Raw genomic sequence first — 17,514 nt, 5'->3', positions numbered from 1 at the left:
ACAGAGGCAGAGGCAGAGTTAAGTGTCTGAGTGGCTTGAACGGCACTCGAATGTGCCGGGAGCTGGAGAAGGTTTTAAGATCTCTCAACAGCGTGAGAGATTTACGAAGCCAAAAGTTAAGGCATGCAGCTTAAGAAGAGAATTATCACATGAATGAATGAATGCAGCGAGTTGAAGCTCAAGCCATGCATGGAAAGAACACGAGAAAATGGTGAGTTAAAAGAGCCAGAAGTCCCACAGCACCGCAAAGTCCCTCGGTTGAGAAAATATCATGCAATTAAGCCTAAGAAATGCCGGTTCCACCTTTAGGCTTACCCAAGCAGGAGAGGGGCAGGAGCCAGCTTTTATTTCACTATGTTAAACTTGCCAGCATTTAAGTGAATAGAGATAGAAACAGTGGTGGGAGGTTAGACAGAAAGTGTGGAGAGAGTTTCAAATACTTGTTTGGATACATTTACAACTAAGCTTCAAACACTAGTGCTCAACACACAGAACAGTCACCTGTGCAAATATATAACAACCCTGAGTTATCCAACGCAAGTCTACAAATAGACATGCGATCCACATGAACTGTTTGACATTTTAAGTGCAGAAAAACACGGTGTCTTCTCATAATAAGCAGCTGCCGAAGCCAGAAATACCTCATCAGTCACACACGGAGCAACATTACCTTGCGATGTATCTCTTTCCCATGTATCTGAACTGATGGAGGCACACCCTGGGAGAGCAGGAGGGGAATAAAAAATAAATAAATCAGCCATCAGGCTGGAGTCACCAGCACCAGATGCATAAAAGGGATCTTACTCGATTAAAGTGAAGAAGTCCATCAGTTCTGCAGATGAAGCCTTGTTCCAGTATGTGAACAGAGCATCTGCAGGAAAACACGGGCCGACACTGTGAAACTCGCTCTCTTTTTGTTTTGTCTGTTTGGAGTTTAAACATGGATGGAAACTCAGTGTTTCAGGAGGCGGTGATGTTTTACCTTCAGACATGCTTTTAAGCACATGTAAGAAACACATGAGGAGACTCTTGATCTCAGCCTGGTCCAGTTTGTCACAGCGCAGCAAGGTGCTGCCCAGGGGGGAGGCAGGCTGGTTCTGGGGGACCAACAGGGGGGTTGGGGCACAGTTAGATAGATATCCTGACTCTTGAACATGATTTTACATGAGTACAAACCAACACAGGTAGCCAAACAGAGGACTCCACTGTTCTGTCGTTCACTTTCATTTTGCTGGATTGGTTTTGGGTTCAGCTTCTGCACCCGGATTAGAGCCAAAGTACTCGTTCCCACACCATTACTTGAGCTGAGTTATCTCTCCCGACCAGCTGGATTTGAGTCAATGTGGGCCAAACCATTTTGGCTACCTGGGAAAGTACTGTTTTAGCACAGGAAACCTCTACCGTACAGCTGAAATAGGGCTGGGCGATATATCGAGATTTTAATATATGTCGATATATTTTCAAACGCGATATGGTACGAGACAATATCGTTTATATCGATTACATTTTTTTTTTTTTTTATGATTCTGATATAGCTTATTTTGTGACAAATTGACTTGAATGTTTTATTTGAGATTTGCACAAATGTTTTGTTATTTGCACAACTGTCAACCTCAGTGGAAAAGTCTGCCTGTTACTGTCTACATTGTATTAATTGCACAGTGTATTTTAATTTAATTGTTATGCAGGAAAGGGATATTTGTATTTTATTCAAGAAGCATTTTTATTCTATATATGCAGGCAGTTTATTTTTATTTCATTTGTTTTATACATTTTGATATTGTGCAGACCTCTGTTAATAAAGGTACCTGTGTGACATTTGGCACAAGGCCTTGTATTAAAACTGACTGTTTTTTTAAGGGTTTGCCTCAGAAAAAAATGAAGCTAACAGAGATGCTATGCTATAATGCTTTGGGGGAAACCCCAATTATGGCACAGAAAAAATATCGATATATATCGAGTATCGCCATTCAGCTAGAAAATATCGAGATATGACTTTTGGTCCATATCGCCCAGCCCTAAGCTGAAATTTGATTTATTTTATCAAATATCGACGATTGTCGTCGACCAAGGTTGCAAAAAAAAGCCACAGATGGGAGCACAGACTTTTCTGACTCAAGAGAGTGGCCGTGACTTCTGAAGGCCTGTGATAAAGCAGTTTAAGTTACACTAACGGGGCCCATTCGCTCAGATGCGCACGGGGCTCTGTGTGTGCCGGAGAAATCGACTTCTGACAGCATAACCAGGGTTGGCGGCGTACCAAGCACGCTCCTTTGGCAGCAGCTCGTCTGGACCGCGAAACCAGCTGAGGATGACTTCACGGAAAGCATGAGACAACTGCTGAGGTTGTTTTTAAAGGGTGTGCTGCGGAGCAATAAACTTTGAGGCTACTATAAGTAGTCGTGGAAAGGCTGACAAAGCTGCAGCTCAGTTATTTTTATTGAAGATAATGGTTGCCAATATGGTGTCGTCTTATTTATTTATTTTTGAAGCCATTACATATTGCAATTTGAAAAAAGCACTAATGTAAAAACCATGTGTTTCATGTGAACACAGATTTATGCATCAGTGCAGGAGGAAAAACTCACAAAGCACACACAAGAGTGAGAAATCCCTCAAGCACGCACGCTTGAGGGATCTGGAAACGTAGAAGGAGCTAACAAAGGGGAAAGCTACAGCAAATAATTCACTTTTAAGGAGCTAAGACAGTCACACACACACTATCATTCCCAGACGGGACACTCCTAGGAGGCGTGAAGGAGTACTTGAAGTGAAACGTTGGACTGCAGGATGCTCTCTGGGACACAGGGGGCAGTGAGCAGAGAGAAGTCCATGGTGACACGTTTGCTGCGCAAGGAGAGCATGGGCTCCTCAGCCTCCGTAAAGAAGTGCCGGACATTGACAGAGTGTCTCTGTACGAACTTCTCCATCTGCCACGGCCGGCCGTACGGTGAGGGCAGGAAGTGAAGGGTACACGTTAACAGAGAGCCACTTTCTGTGAGGCTTTGGTCGTAATTTGGGGACTTCTGATGTGTTTTGAAGCAACAACCGCGACATGAAATGATGCTGCATGTCACAGAGATAGATAAATGATGAAATCCCTTCCCCGGTTCACCTTTTCCAGAGAATTCCCTTTGTCGACGCTCCTCTCGTGAAGGCTGTTCCCAGAATCGGTGCTGATCAGCGATCCGCGGGAGTCTGCGTGGCGTACAGAGTTAATGTTGGGCGTGGACACCGCATGAGGCGAAGCTGTAAAGAAAATAAAGACGATGTATAAATGTATAATGTTTTTCAACCTCCCCCCTGTCCCTAAATCATATCCATCATCATCTCCCTCACTGGTGCCGGAGATGACTCCAAAGACATCTTTGTGCAAGCTGGCGTCCATAAAGGTGCTGGACCTGGGAGGGGTCGTCAAAGCGTTGGTCAGGAGCGTCTCCTCTCGTCCATTCTGCATGAAAAGTGGAGAAAAAAAAGTTTAATAAATATTTTTAAAAAGCTGTTTGTTTTGACTGAAACTCATTAATTATTTGGTGGTTGGGTGGGGAACTCCAAAGAACCATTTGGTGCTTTTTAGTCATGAAGTCTGAAGTTAACTCCACCCTAAATTCAGGACTTTTAATCTGATGTTGGGCCCTGTTTTTTTTTTTTAAATTGTATGGAGAATATAGTAATTTGAAAAAGAACATACAAATAAATTCTTAAGTTTTATGTATCAAGAAAAACAAATCGTCCTTGTCCTCACTAGGCCTTAAAATCGTATAAATACAACATCAGAACAACACGGAACGAAGATGCAATAAATAAGTCCCTCCATGCAGCTTGTACAACCATCATCGGTAGGAATAACTTCTCTCAATCCTCTCCTGTATGACTTCATCAATATTTCAACATGTTTGAGGAGTTTCAGACCGCATTTCTGTTTTTTAAGGTTTATAGGCATTTACTTTGGTCCAGTCGCAGGATTTCGATCAGGTCGAGCTCTGGACTTTGACTGAGCCTTTCCGATACTTCTTTGACTCTAGCATGCCTTGCCACACAGAGGAGTTCATGGTCGACTCAATGATTGATGCCCAGATCCTGTTTCCAGTTTTAGAAATACTTTTAGAGGAAAAGTGCAACTGCCAAATTCAAAACTGGGTAATTTGCAAAGAACCACATTGTGGGCTACTTGAAAAGGGCACGAGAGTACAACATGGCTGGTTAGGATAACGTGGCTTCCTGATTTAATAAAATTACACAGCTCTCATGTAAGTGGAGAGTCATCTAATGTGAAACTGTAACTGCAGAAGGAACTGAGAACAGACATCAAACTGGAGAGATGGCTGAACATCTTGACATACTGTTGGAAATATATACAGAGAGTATAAAGTATATACTATAATGCATCATACAAAGAATAAATGATTAAAAGAGGTTGCAACTTCCCTCCACTGTATTTGTATTTTAGGGTTAACTTTGACAGCGATGTAAGTTAGCTTGTTTGGATTCCTTTGATTGTAGATTTATATTCAATTCAACTCAGTTCAGCTCAATTTAACTGAGTACTACTTAAATCCTGAAGGGAAATTAAAAGTACAGTAACTGTCATTATTTAAGTTACTTCAATAAGTCGTTGTACATGGTTAGAGCAGTAGTCGGGAATGATCTGCTGTAGCAGGTCTGAAGAAGCCTCTGACTGGTGAGGTTCTTCTTCTGGGTGATACATTTCAAACACAAACTATATTGAAGACTTTCAATCATTTTGAGACTGTGGAAAACTGATGACAACCCCAGTTTGAAAGACTGAGTTGATGGATGAATAAAGAGAGAGAGAGCATCCTACAGATGGGAGCACCTCCTGGTATTATCTACAGACTCGTATAATATAAAAGACTCTATGCAGTGGCTTAAATTTGCTGGGCCCAAGAACAAAATTCTACGATATGCGATATGCAGAAAGAGTCTGAGAGGATGATTTAGTCTCTAAACTCCCCACATCTGGGGCCAGATGAAGTTGGTAAATACTAGACACCCTCAGATGTTCTTTGTCCAGACCTTGACTGATTAGAGGTCATGTAGGACCACAAGGAAGACCGGCTCAGTGTCAAGCAAGCAATCAGAGTTTTTAGAAACAAAAAACTATTTAAAAACCCTTAAACTCCTTCTTTCTTTTTACTTAACCATGTTGCTCCAGACAATTTTTTGGACACGGACACCAAATCTCTGCTGATAATTCTTTTGTTCCTGGCTAAAAAATGTATCTTGCTGCGGTGGTCAACTCCCCAGGTCCCTACAGTTGACATGTGGATGTCACAGATTTCTGCTCTTATTCCTCTCGAGAAGTTGACCCATGACCTTCATCACAAAATCGGACAAGTTTTGGAGAATCTGGGAACCATTGCACTCCTTCTTACAGAAGCCTTAACTCAGCTTCTGCGCCTGAAGGATGAGGACTGCCTATTTTTTCTTTCACTCATCCCATGTGCTCTTCATTTACCTATCTCTTAATTTACCTATTTTACTTATTCATTTTATGCATATGTACTGTTGGTTTGGGGTGGGTTTTTTTTTCTTTTAATTTTCTTTTTATGTTTTGTTGTATTTCATTTTGTTCTGTTCTAATGTTTGTACCCATAAAATTGAAAAACCAATAAAAAGAGTATTAAAAAAAATAAAATAAAAACCCTTAAATTCGCACTGGTACAAGATTTTTCTTGTTTGCAATATAATAAAACTGAAAGGAAGATGTTTGATTGAAGAGCTGTGTTATGATGTGGTGGTTTTCTTAATAAAATTGCTGTAATACTCAAAGCGACCACTAGGTGGCTCTCTTACATTGTTGATGGAGTGGTTGACGGTGAACGGGGATGTTTCCTTCACATTCAGCCTGTTGACGTTTTCATGAAGCAGACCAAACAAGGGAAAGTACAAGGTGGCCAGTCTGGCCTGCTGGCTCTGAAAAAATTAAGAAAAGAAAAGAAAAATCAATAAATGTACAAGGTGATTCAGCATCAGGCACAGAGGCAGCAAGAAGCCACGATTTACCTTGGAGGTGTAGCGGTCATCAAACGTATGTTTTATCATGAGATTCTTCAGCACCTGGATGGCTATCTGACGAATCTCCCTGAACTCCTGCAGAGCTGCACTGACCTCCCTGAGCAGCAGCCCCACCAGGAAATGGTTCTTAGAGAAGTCATCTGTCAGGGAATAATCCAGCTGGAGGTCTGGGGGGGGGGGCAGGAAGAGGACGATGAGGGAATTAAGCATCCGAGAGGAGGTGCAAGAGATGTTCCCTTTCAACATCCATTTATAACAATGAAACTGATAAGAAAAAATGAATGTCTGGACAGAAGAGAGATTGTTGCCAGGATGAAAACCTGCTTAACTCGACACGTGATTTCCTACAAGACAATTAGCAATCATCAAACAGTCTCTAGGAGGAAAAACAGAGACAAAGACTTTCAGGTTTTGACAGATTCCCACCGCGTGACAGAGTCTTTGTTGTACATCAACAGTGTGGAAAGGCAAACACGACTTAAACCTCTGACTGAGCAGCAGCTGTTCACAGATGGTTTCCTACAGCATTTAAGACGGGAAAAGCAATCCCAAATCACACACCCACACGTTCAATGATCAAAACAAAGACTCTACATTTTTGTTAATTATTATACAATGCAGGAATTAAATAGAGATATGATTTCTTTCTTTCTTTCTTTTTTTGGGGGAATGACAGAAAATAATTTGCCCCTTGCCATCACTAATCATGAAGATCAAACCACATCCAGACCCTAGACCATGTCTGCTATGATTGAGGCGACATGAGGCGACACCTACCTACTGGACTATCACATGACTCCTCTGTATCTTACGAAGATAACATAGCAACAAAAAAAAAAGAAACAAAATGCATTTTTTTTTGTTGGACAATAAAACAATTTATTTCAGTTCTGAAATAGTATAAAAGACGGCTGGTAAACTGGCTGAAGCTGCCATTAGGTTGTCCAAACCCAGGTTTCTCACCTTGAAATCTCAATATTCTCCCCTTTCCAAACGGCATGGGCAGGTTGAGGGGCACGTAGTGCTCGTGGTTGCACACCACACGCAGGAACTCGAACTTGAACTCAAAGAGTGTCTGCATTGAGAAACGAAAGAAACAAGAGATGCGGTTTTGCAGCAGCGCAACCCACCATCAACGTGATCATAAATCTTAAAACAAACATAAAACAAACACATTTTTACACTCAACCCATCTGTTACAAGCACAGCTGTTATTATTTGCGCTGTCAGTGTACCTTTGGGTCTCCAGGCATAAAGCAGTTGCTGTAGTTGTTGATCTGCTTGAACACGAAGCCTCTGTCCATCAGGTTGAAACAACGCTGCAGAAAAAAGGGAATAAAATCCTTGTGAACAAATATTAATGCCATACAGTGCGGCGTGGACCAATCAGTGAATGGTTTCAAAAACCATGCAAAAAGAAAAACAAAAAAAAGAAAACAAAAACAAAAGTGGATCTTGACCTTGACGAAGACCGCCAGGCTGTGGTTGGCGTTCCGAGCTGCATCCAGGTTGTCCTTGTACTTCTGGGTGATGTGTGGCATCATCATGTTGACCAGGGTCTCCACAGTGTGATGGAAGGAGGCTGAGAAGCGCTGATTCCTCGACAGCTGAAGGACACAGGACCAGAGGTGTCAAGTAACGAAGTACAAATACTTCGTTACCTTACTTAAGTAGAAGTTTTGGTTATCTATACTTCACTGGAGTAATTATTTTTCAGACGACTTTTTACTTTTACTCCTTACATTTTCACACAATTATCTGTACTTTTTACTCCTGACATTTTAAAAACAGCCTCGTTACTCTATTTCATTTCGGCCTTTAAAAAAAAACTATCCAGTTAAATTGCTCCATCCGGATAGAGTGAATTTGGTTGTGGTTGTTTCAGATGTTCTTGTCCAGTTTTGTTCTTACATCCGTTCCCTCAGATTCCTGCAACTAAACTTGGATGTACATTCAAATAAAGGTTAGGATAAATGATAACATGCCTCTGAAGTTTGACTTTTTGCACCATTACAATACTTATAGGCAACTAGTCATCATATCTCCTGCTCTCTGAAACACATGTTAATGCTCAATAGTACACACATATGGTTCTTTAATATATTTGCATTATACTAAGATGCATTCATTTTCAATGGCTTTTGTCCTTAATGGCTTTTTCCCCCTTACATTACTTTTACTTATATACTTTAAGTAGTTTTGAAACCAGTACTTTTATACTTTTACTTGAGTAAAAAACTTGAGATGATACTTCAACTTCTACAGGAGTATTTTTAAACTCTAGTATCTATACTTCTACCTGAGTAATGAATGTGAATACTTTTGACACCTCTGCACAGGACTGATGTTGGCACAAATAGAAAGAAAAACAGAAAAAAACTCCTCCCCAAATAAAATAATTAACCTGGATTCCATCTGCACAGAAGATGGGATGTCTTGGACATTCCCAGAAGCTCTGGTACAAAGACCCCTGACTCACAGGTAATATTCTACCTCCTCATCCAGTTTTTGTTTAAACAGTCCACCTTCGTGACTCGATTGAGCAATCATAACAATGCTTCTCATTTACAGGGATGTGGTTATGAGGTCTGAACCAACTCTGAGCCAAACTATGATCCATCACACTTTAACTGCAGGACTGTGGGTGTCTCCAAGAGTCAGTGTGCAAAGTAGACATAAGCCAACAGATCTGAGTCAGAAACAAATGTTTTGCCAAACTTACCTTCACTTTACAGCTTTCAATCAAATACTGAGCCATGGATTTGACTAAGGCCTCAAAGAAATACCAGGAGTACTGCCAAGGAGACAAACACCAGTCAGACAACAATAAAGAGGAAGCTTGTGGCGCTTATAATTACACGCTCTGCTTTGCTTTGCTTTTTTGAAAAAGTGCAAACGAGTTACTTTGAGGAGCTTGTTGCTCGTTAGGAAGTCGGTGGAAGGTTTCAGGATTGCAGTCATGGCTTTAGCCAGCTCTTCGTGCACAGTCCGGGTGGTGGAGGATGAGTACGGCTCAGTCTTGAACACAAACTGTTTTGGACGCATGAAAAGGACACACGTGTCAGTCAGCCAGTACCGAGGCAAAACCCACACGGTTCTGATTAAATACACGGTTGTGATGCGTAACGTGAGTCTCACCTTCACGTAGGAGCGTAGATAGTGCTCCAAGCCTTCCTCGTGGCACTGGGCTACCACGTGAATCATGACTCTAAAGACAACAAAGAAGGTTTAAACCACCGAAAATGTTTGGTTTGACAGTGTATTTCTACTTCAGACTTTGAAAAGGTCGTGAATATTTTCAGGGACACTTGCCTGGTGACGTTTACCGCCACGTCCTCTTGGGTAGCGCTGGTCAGGACTCTAAACAGCTGATTGAGGATGGTCGGCAGGAACTTGATCATCACATGAGTCTCCATGGCATGCAGACTCTGCAGTTAAAATATAAACGAAATGTGCTCATGAAGAGTAGGGCTGGGGATCGATTCAAATATCAAGAATCGATTCGATTCCAATCTTAAGATTCAGAATCAATTATCACACTTTGATTCGATCCAATTCGATTCGATCCGATATTGATTTGGGTTACTGTTAATAAAACCTTTTTTTCCGCTGTTGCATGAATTATATGACTGTCTAGTTATGCAACATATTAATACTAGTATTATATTGAGCTTCAACAGCAAGTATTGCAGTTAATGATGCTGTAAGGACCAATCAGCTCCCAGAATGCTGATAGAACTGCTTTCAGAAACATCATGTGGGTCAGAATTACCAAACAGATCCAGGGAGGACGAAAGAAATCGCTTTTATTTTTTCCCCATTTATGAGAATTTGGTTTTTAACATTTATGCAAATGTAACCCCAAGACAGTATATAAAGCAAAGAAATATAGACAATGTATGCAATTATAACTGAAAACTTTAATGTTTTCATACCTTTAAACATATTTAAAGGTACGGTAAAAACATGGCACCAGTTATTCTCGTGTCCAACAAAACATTCCTTTTTTGGGCATAAACAAAAAAGTACCAAAAGTTGTAATGTAATGATGAAAAAAAAACAAAAACATTTTTTAGTCGATCTTTAGACATATGAATCGATTTTTAGGAATTAATATGAGAATCGATTTAAAATCGGAGAATCGATCTTTTCAACACAGGCCTAATGAAGAGAGATTTACTTTATATAAAATGTAAATAAATAAATAACTGAGTTTATTTTGTGAGGAAAGCCGTTTCATGAGTGAAGGGAACAGTGCCGACCACCGACTGGGAATGGGAGTGTTGATGCTGGGGCATCAGTGCCCGGGTAAAAGGAAATTAAACACAACCCTGCCGGGCCATTTGGCTCGCTGCCATCTGACCTGCTGTCTGACGCTCTGGCTATTGTTCAGTGTTTACATAAGAACCCGAGGGACGTACCGGACCAAATGGCCCCGTGTCAGTGTTCGCCAGGAGTTCCCATGGACTGACAATGAGTGGAGGAAAAAGTGACAATGAAGCTTCCAGTTCACTAGCAAAAAAGTGGAAAAAGAGCTACGGCAGCCAGGAGGAGGAGCTGCGACTGTCATGGTTCAGGGTTCTCATTTCTCCTCTGTTGTTTTCTTGGATTTCCTGTCGTTTGTGTTTTTAATTTAAAAGTTCTAGTCTTAGTTTCTTAAGTTCTACTTTGACTTCCCTTGTTCCCATCTCTCCTGATTGTACGCGCCTGTGTCTAGTCAGCCCAGTCTTTATGTTGTTTTGGCTTTTCTTCCTCCTGGCTGGTCCATCTGTTTTCCAACCCGTCTGTTTGCCTAGTCATGTTTTTTTGTTGTTGACTTTCTTTGTTTTCTTGTGGAAGTAGAAGAAGTAGAGGTTTTGGGACGCCTGCCTTTCAGAGGTTTATGTCAAATAAAGGACTTTTCTGTTTGCAACTCCTGCCTCCCGGAGATCACCTGCTTTTGGGTCCTCACCAAAACCTCAAAACGTAACGGTCACAGATTTACAGACGTCAGTTTGAATCTCTACAAGGGAAAGAAATCTCTATACACGACAAATCAAACTGTTTTTTTGACAAAATGGCCAAATGTGTCATGTCTTTTTTCTTTATTATGAATATGAAAGTTGAAAATGTTCTCCTGATCATTCTTTGCTTCCGTGTAGGAAATGTGCGCTCATTTACACGGCGGTGGATGGAGATCGTGCATCAACATTTCAAGTTTATCTCTGGCTGAACTAACATCATTTGCAGATTAATTTAACTATTAACCGCAGCAAAGCCTTCAGTCGGAAGAGTCGGAAGTCAGATGGACAAATGTAATTGTGCATGATAATGTCATAACCACCGACTGCCTGTGAGGCATTTAGGAAAACAACGGAAAATAAAGTCAACCAACCACCAGGATGTTGAAACTGGTGTCCTGGTCATTAATGCAATCAGCGTTTCAGTTGGATTATTAAGTAACCGCCTCTGTAATCATTTGCTCTGCTCCTCAAACTATTTTACTCTTTCGTGTTTGTGTGGAACAGAGGTCACACTCTCCCTGAGCAAATGCAGCACATTTAAAACATAAATTAGAAAAAGAAAAATTCAAGGTAAATAGGACCTTTAATGTCACATCTTTGTATGAAACGGTTCTTTACCTTCAGGTATTTGACCAGCTCTCCTCCTGACGCCTGGGCTTCTGATGCCACGCTCTGACAGTGATGAAAGAAGTTGTGTAAATGCTGATCCTGAAACACAGAGAAAGTCAGAACGCAGGAGTTTATTCACTGGAGATGGAGGTGGAACGCTTCAGGAAGGCTTCTTCAGTTCTTTAAGACCAACCTGAGTGTAGATGGTAGACACGAGATGGGTGGACACCTTGAACAGAGGCTTGCCTCCATCCACCCACTTGACCTCAGAACAATGCTGTAAAAGGAGAAACATTAACAATTCTTATTGCATCCGTTTGTTCTCGCTTTCATAGATCTTTTAATCCAGTGGTTCTCAAATGGGGGTACGCGTACCCCTGGGGGTACGTGAAGGCACGACAGGGGTTATGTGAGATTTTAAAATATACATATATTTAAAAAGTAGCATCCATGAAAAAATCCTTTAAAAATAAATATTTCATAAATAATTGAGGAAAATATAAATCTAAATTCATAAAATTAATTTTATCTTCAGGAGTAGTCTATTCAACTTATTATCCTAAAACCGCAAAATCAAATGCACTTAGAAAAAGGATGACATCAATCAAGCTAAGAGGAAAAAGACACCAGACAATCGCAATCAGACGTGAGGGAGCTGCTCCACCTTGCTGGCACCGTCTTGACAGCCCAGGTATCCGGCAGGCAGGTTGGCGGCCACGGGGACCTGACTCTCATTCATGGTGACCCGGCCGTCCTTCAGCAGGGGGAGCCAGGCGTAACCCACTGAGAGCAGACGAGAACACAGTCAGAGTAGGGCTGGGCGATATGGACCAAAAGTCATATCTCGATATTTTCTAGCTGAATGGCGATACTCGATATATATCGATATTTTTTCTGTGACATAATTGGGGTTTCCCCCAAAGCATTATAGCATCTCTGTTAGCTTCACGTTTTTCTGAGGCAAACCCTTAAAAAAACAGTCAGTTTTAATACAAAGCCTCGTGCCAAATGTCACACAGGTACCTTTATTAACAGAGGTCTGCACAATATCAAAATGTATAAAACAAATGAAATAAAAATAAACTGCCTGCATATATAGAATAAAAATGCTTCTTGAATAAAATAAAACAAATATCCCTTTCCTGCATAACAATTAAATTAAAATACACTGTGCAATTAATACAATGTAGACAGTAACAGGCAGACTTTTCCACTGAGGTTGATAGTTGTGCAAATAACAAAACATTTGTGCATATCTCAAATAAAACATTCAAGTCAATTTGTCACAAAATAAGCTATATCAAAATCATTTAAAAAAATAAATAAATAAATAATTTTAAATCGATATAAACGATATTGTCTCGTACCATATCGCGTTTGAAAATATATCGATATATATTAAAATCTCGATATATCGCCAGCCCTAAGTCAGATAAGAGCGCTCGAGTTCTGCCATCGTGGCCCAGCTACATCTTATTTGGGCCTCTTTGTTATCTTATTTATCTGCACACTCTCATCCCTCTCCTCGAGTCTTATCCCTCCGGCCAGAGTCGGGAACGTGACAGTCGAGGAGCAATCTGAGCGACGAGGAAGTGAGGTGACAGGCACTTAAAAAAACTGAGAGATCCTTCACTTTAAATGTGACGTATCATATATCCACTATTTTGTGCTGCAAACATATCTGTTTTATTACTTCAGTTAGATAAACCATCTATTTTGCTTTCCAGCTGCATTTTAATTAACTAAATTTACAGCGTGGGATCAACTGACCTTTAAATGTCAGAGATCCCCAAAACAAATCCCCTCCTACACTGTTGCAGATTAAGTGCAGTTGCCTCCTCTCTCCGTCGGGTTCATTCCAGATTTATTTCCTGGTCACAGTCGGGAGGACGGAGGAGAGAGGAAACGAGGGGATCCAAATGAGAGAAATGAGATTAGCCTCTAGATGAGCTACAAACGTAGCTCAATGACGCCATCGAATTGGACCACTGGGCTCGTCCCGGTTTATGAAGCATCGATTTATTGACCGCAGTAAATCCGACTCCACTGCAATTACTGGAATAGTGCCCTCTCCGAGTTTGTTTGTACTGGACTTGTTTCTGTTTCTCTGTTAAAAAATGTGTGTGTTTTATTTGCTGTACTCTTTATTGGTTTATTTATTACCAATAAGATGCATCTCTTGTGAATACTCTCCGTTATTTTTTTCTCATGTTGCAGGTCAGAGCAGGAAACTAGCTTGAGTCCAAATGAACGCACACATCCCTGCATATTTCATACTGCGTCATCTTGGCATGTTTTTCTGACTTTGAGAAAATCCAATTGGCACGATCACTTCTCAAACTCTGCAAAAAGGTCAAGGCCGAGGGTTTCACCTTGCGTCTCGATCAGGTCCCTCTTTTTGGTGCTGGCCTTGCTGTTGCTGTCGCAGCTCACGTGGTAGAAGGTGAAGAGCAGGTGATGCTTCTCGTGGAGCTGGGTCGGCAGCTCAATCTTAAACTGAGCGGACAAACACACATTCAGTCATCAGTAAACATTTTTGATGCGAGCTAAAAAAGGTGAGGTGGGAGGTGTCTTACTTCGTCGTAGAACTCTGGGTTGTGCTGGTGATGTAATACTGAGGTAAATGCATTTTTGGTAAACAAAGGTCCTCCAGGTCGCCCGTAGATGCACTTAGGAAAGATAAAATAATAGACAATGAGTTGTTTAACTGGTACAGGGGTCCTTTGGGGGTTTGTTTTGAACAATTTTAAACCAAATGTACCTTCAGTGAAACAGCCTCTTCATCATCTGAGTCCCTGAACTCAATGCAGACAGCTATGTTTCTAGCCTGAGCAAAGAAATTATGAGAAATGCATTTAGTTTTAAATAAAAAAAAAATAATTCAAGTTCAGTATGTCTGAAACTTTTATTTCATGCATGGAAAACAAAACAATTCCCATTCTTTGCGCCTATAAAAGGACACTGTATGAGAAAGGACGAAGGTACCTTGGCAAATGACTTCTGGCTGTCGTATTTCAAGTGCTTCGGGTAGATGTAGAGGTGATTGTTGTAGATGGTGAAAGGCTGAGAACATTTGGCGATGCATGGCACAAACTCCTCCAATTCAAAGAAGATGCTGCTCTTCTCACTGACGTCGAAATGCTTCACAGGAATGTAGGATGAGGTAATGCAATCTGCACAAAAGAAGCAGAGGAGATGCAGACCAAATAAACAGCCTGCGGACGACGTGACCGGTATTGGTCTGAGATGCGGTGGCGGCGACGACGGCTTTCATCTCCTCTGAAAGGGCTTACTTGTCCAGTCGGGGGCTACGTTGTCGATGATAACATCGAGGTTTCCTAGGATTACAGGCAGCTTGGCCATCTTCTCTGGTCTGGGAAGGGATAATAAGTTCAAATTAAGAATTTGATATCCACTACAAAAAGCTGAATAAGAAACAGACTGGACATCTAGAAATACCTGAAGGGTATATGATTGCATCAACAGATGGAAGCAAAAAACAATATCTTATTTTCAAAGACAGTTGGAGCAGGTTTTGAAATGATCAACCTATAGGCTGATATTTTCCATCCGGAACATCTGCGAGACTACTCGGTTTTCATTACTCACTTTCTGAAATCAGCCAGCAGTTTGAGCATGTCGTCATTGGACAGTTTGTTGCTGTCCTGCCTGTACAGAGCGGAGAAGCGGGAACTTTTGTCCAGCGTCCCCGAGGCATCTTTGAACAAAGGCCTGCAAAAAAACAGAAAAATAAAACAATCTGCTGTACTTTCCTGTTCGGGTGAACCAAAGGTGACGCGACACAGACAAAACTGATTAGGAAAGTCAAGTTTTCAGGCCGGAGAATCATTGAATGAAAGATGAAGCACCTTGCTGCCCAGGCAAAAGGCATCCTGTACTGGCCCAATCGACTACACGCCAGTTTGGCATTTTTCAGGACCTTCTGTGCCACCTGGTGGAAAACAGAGACACACAAACTTCAGCGCAAACACACCCACATTCGCTGCTACAACAGTATTCAGCTGCTTGCCAGACTCAACACACGTAGATCTGAATACAAACACACAGTCCCCTTCCCCGACCCCCTCCCCGGCGTCTGGATCACAACCACCCGCCAAGCTCCCGTCGGGGTGCAGGACAACATTTGTACAGCCAAAGTCAATGTTTGTGTTGAGTTTCAGTTCATCCAGTCAGCACTTCCAAACATGGCAGTGATCGTTATTTATCAATTATGGTGTTATAAGGTCACAGATGCTTATTGGTGTATCTGACGGAGCAATGTGCTGAAATCTGATATTAACGTGAGGATAATCGTGACTTCTTAGGACGGCTCGGTACCTTGGTAGAGTCGGAGCTCTTCATGTACGGCTCTGCACAGTGGTTAATCCCGCCCTGAAGCACTTTCTCTACGCGAGCCACCAGGAATATGTCTGGGTGGGGGCACGTGACCGAAAACACTCCCTGCAGGAAGAGACAAAACGTTAGATGGAAATGCATTCAAGCGGTAATCTAAAGCCCCTTTCACACAGCCAGTTCGAGGCGGGAACGTTGCGCCTTTAAGCCGCCTCGCTGTTCTGTGTGAAAGTCACGGAGGCGGAATGGGGGGGCCAAGTGGCCCCACCAATAAGCCGGCAGCGGAGGTAGTCACAGAGCCGTCACAGAGACGAAACGGGGTCTGTGTGAATGACACAGCCGGCATGCCGGGGCCAGCCGGGGCCAGCGCTGACGCTGTCGTCACGCCTCCGATTGCGGAACGCCGGCATGCTGTGTGAATTTACAGACGGGAGCGGCGTTATGCCGGCGTTGTATGGTTCTGTGTGAACCAACAAAGGCGGCGTATTGGCAGGACTTCTTTACACCAATATTGCGGAATCTCTGTGTGAAAGGGGCTTAAGTGAGAGTCATTCACAGGGCAGGCATCAGAGAACCATCAAACAGATTATTTATTTCGGCAGGTTTGTTGAAAATGGCGGATATAGTTGAACTTCAAACTTTAAAAATAATGTTTAAAGCAAAAATCGATCGTTACCAGAACAGTTACAAAATTTGTTCAGATTGGAGGATGAGGACAACAGACTTAAACTTGATTTCAAACATACTTTTGCAAGGCTAAACATAAAACAAATGTGTATTTCTGTTACAGGTGTAAAATTATGGCATGGACAAAGCAAGAAACTGAAAAGTTGCACAAGTTTGTATCAGCTTAAGAAAATGTTTAAAAAAGAAAAGATAAGTGCCTACAAAAAAGATGAAGGAGAAAGAGAAAAAAATAGATAGAAGAGTGGTATTTTTGTTTGTTTTCTTGTTATAAATATGTGTATAGATAGATTGGTGTCCAGTAAGTCAACGTAATTGTATTAACAGAGAGGGCCAGGTATCATAAGTTTTCTTCTTCCTGCTCCTTTTCTTTCATGGTGATAATGTGTACTTCATGGAATTTTGTACAACATTATTAAGAATATATACCATGAATGGAATAAATGAAATGAAATGAAAAAAAAAGAAAAGTTTCTGGACCTGTCTGGGATACTGCAGGGCCGATTCTGGCACCCCGTGGATGGAGCGCTGGCCCTCAGGACGGGCGTCGTTGCCCCCGTTCATGTAGTGGCTGGCGCTGTTGGGCAGCATGCCCCTCACAGACGGGTGATTTAAGTCCACGTGGAAGTCGGAGGAGATCTTCCTGCCGTTCTGGATGTCAAACAGTGACAGGGTGACGTAGAACGGCTCCACCTTGAAAACAAGACGCAACCAGTCAGGGAAATCAGGACCAAAGAAAGCAGATTCCTCTCTGCATTAACTGTAACCTTCACTGCAACTTCAAGGACAAAAAATACATAAAATACATTTTATTTAAGATGTTAAG

At 41.7% G+C, this 17,514-nt stretch overlaps 1 protein-coding gene across 5 annotated transcripts in view; it reads right to left on the bottom strand.

Moving 5' to 3' along the window:
* Positions 1-17,514, bottom strand: part of zmp:0000001200 (dedicator of cytokinesis protein 9) — an 89,439-nt gene that overhangs the window by 14,574 nt on the left and 57,351 nt on the right. For 4 of the 5 annotated variants that reach the window (XM_061723463.1, XM_061723462.1, XM_061723459.1 and 1 more), the window contains exons 12-37: positions 17,169-17,381; positions 15,990-16,112; positions 15,521-15,603; positions 15,261-15,383; positions 14,945-15,024; positions 14,637-14,824; positions 14,413-14,478; positions 14,228-14,320; positions 14,024-14,147; positions 12,316-12,434; positions 11,845-11,928; positions 11,661-11,750; positions 9,352-9,467; positions 9,178-9,247; positions 8,944-9,069; positions 8,762-8,833; positions 7,500-7,646; positions 7,275-7,358; positions 7,003-7,114; positions 6,028-6,206; positions 5,818-5,937; positions 3,340-3,451; positions 3,116-3,249; positions 983-1,097; positions 805-871; positions 671-718 (exon numbers count right to left, since the gene is read on the bottom strand). In XM_061723463.1, the coding sequence (XP_061579447.1) occupies positions 671-718; positions 805-871; positions 983-1,097; positions 3,116-3,249; positions 3,340-3,451; positions 5,818-5,937; positions 6,028-6,206; positions 7,003-7,114; positions 7,275-7,358; positions 7,500-7,646; positions 8,762-8,833; positions 8,944-9,069; positions 9,178-9,247; positions 9,352-9,467; positions 11,661-11,750; positions 11,845-11,928; positions 12,316-12,434; positions 14,024-14,147; positions 14,228-14,320; positions 14,413-14,478; positions 14,637-14,824; positions 14,945-15,024; positions 15,261-15,383; positions 15,521-15,603; positions 15,990-16,112; positions 17,169-17,381 (2,888 nt within the window). Of the gene's footprint in view, positions 1-670; positions 719-804; positions 872-982; positions 1,098-3,115; positions 3,250-3,339; positions 3,452-5,817; positions 5,938-6,027; positions 6,207-6,816; positions 6,847-7,002; positions 7,115-7,274; positions 7,359-7,499; positions 7,647-8,761; positions 8,834-8,943; positions 9,070-9,177; positions 9,248-9,351; positions 9,468-11,660; positions 11,751-11,844; positions 11,929-12,315; positions 12,435-14,023; positions 14,148-14,227; positions 14,321-14,412; positions 14,479-14,636; positions 14,825-14,944; positions 15,025-15,260; positions 15,384-15,520; positions 15,604-15,989; positions 16,113-17,168; positions 17,382-17,514 lie in introns of all 5 variants that reach the window. The other variant, XM_061723458.1, reaches the window with a different exon arrangement.

This window comes from Cololabis saira, chromosome 6, assembly GCF_033807715.1.
Source record: "Cololabis saira isolate AMF1-May2022 chromosome 6, fColSai1.1, whole genome shotgun sequence".
Taxonomy (NCBI): domain Eukaryota; kingdom Metazoa; phylum Chordata; class Actinopteri; order Beloniformes; family Belonidae; genus Cololabis; species Cololabis saira.
This window is presented reverse-complemented; position numbering and strand designations above follow the sequence as displayed.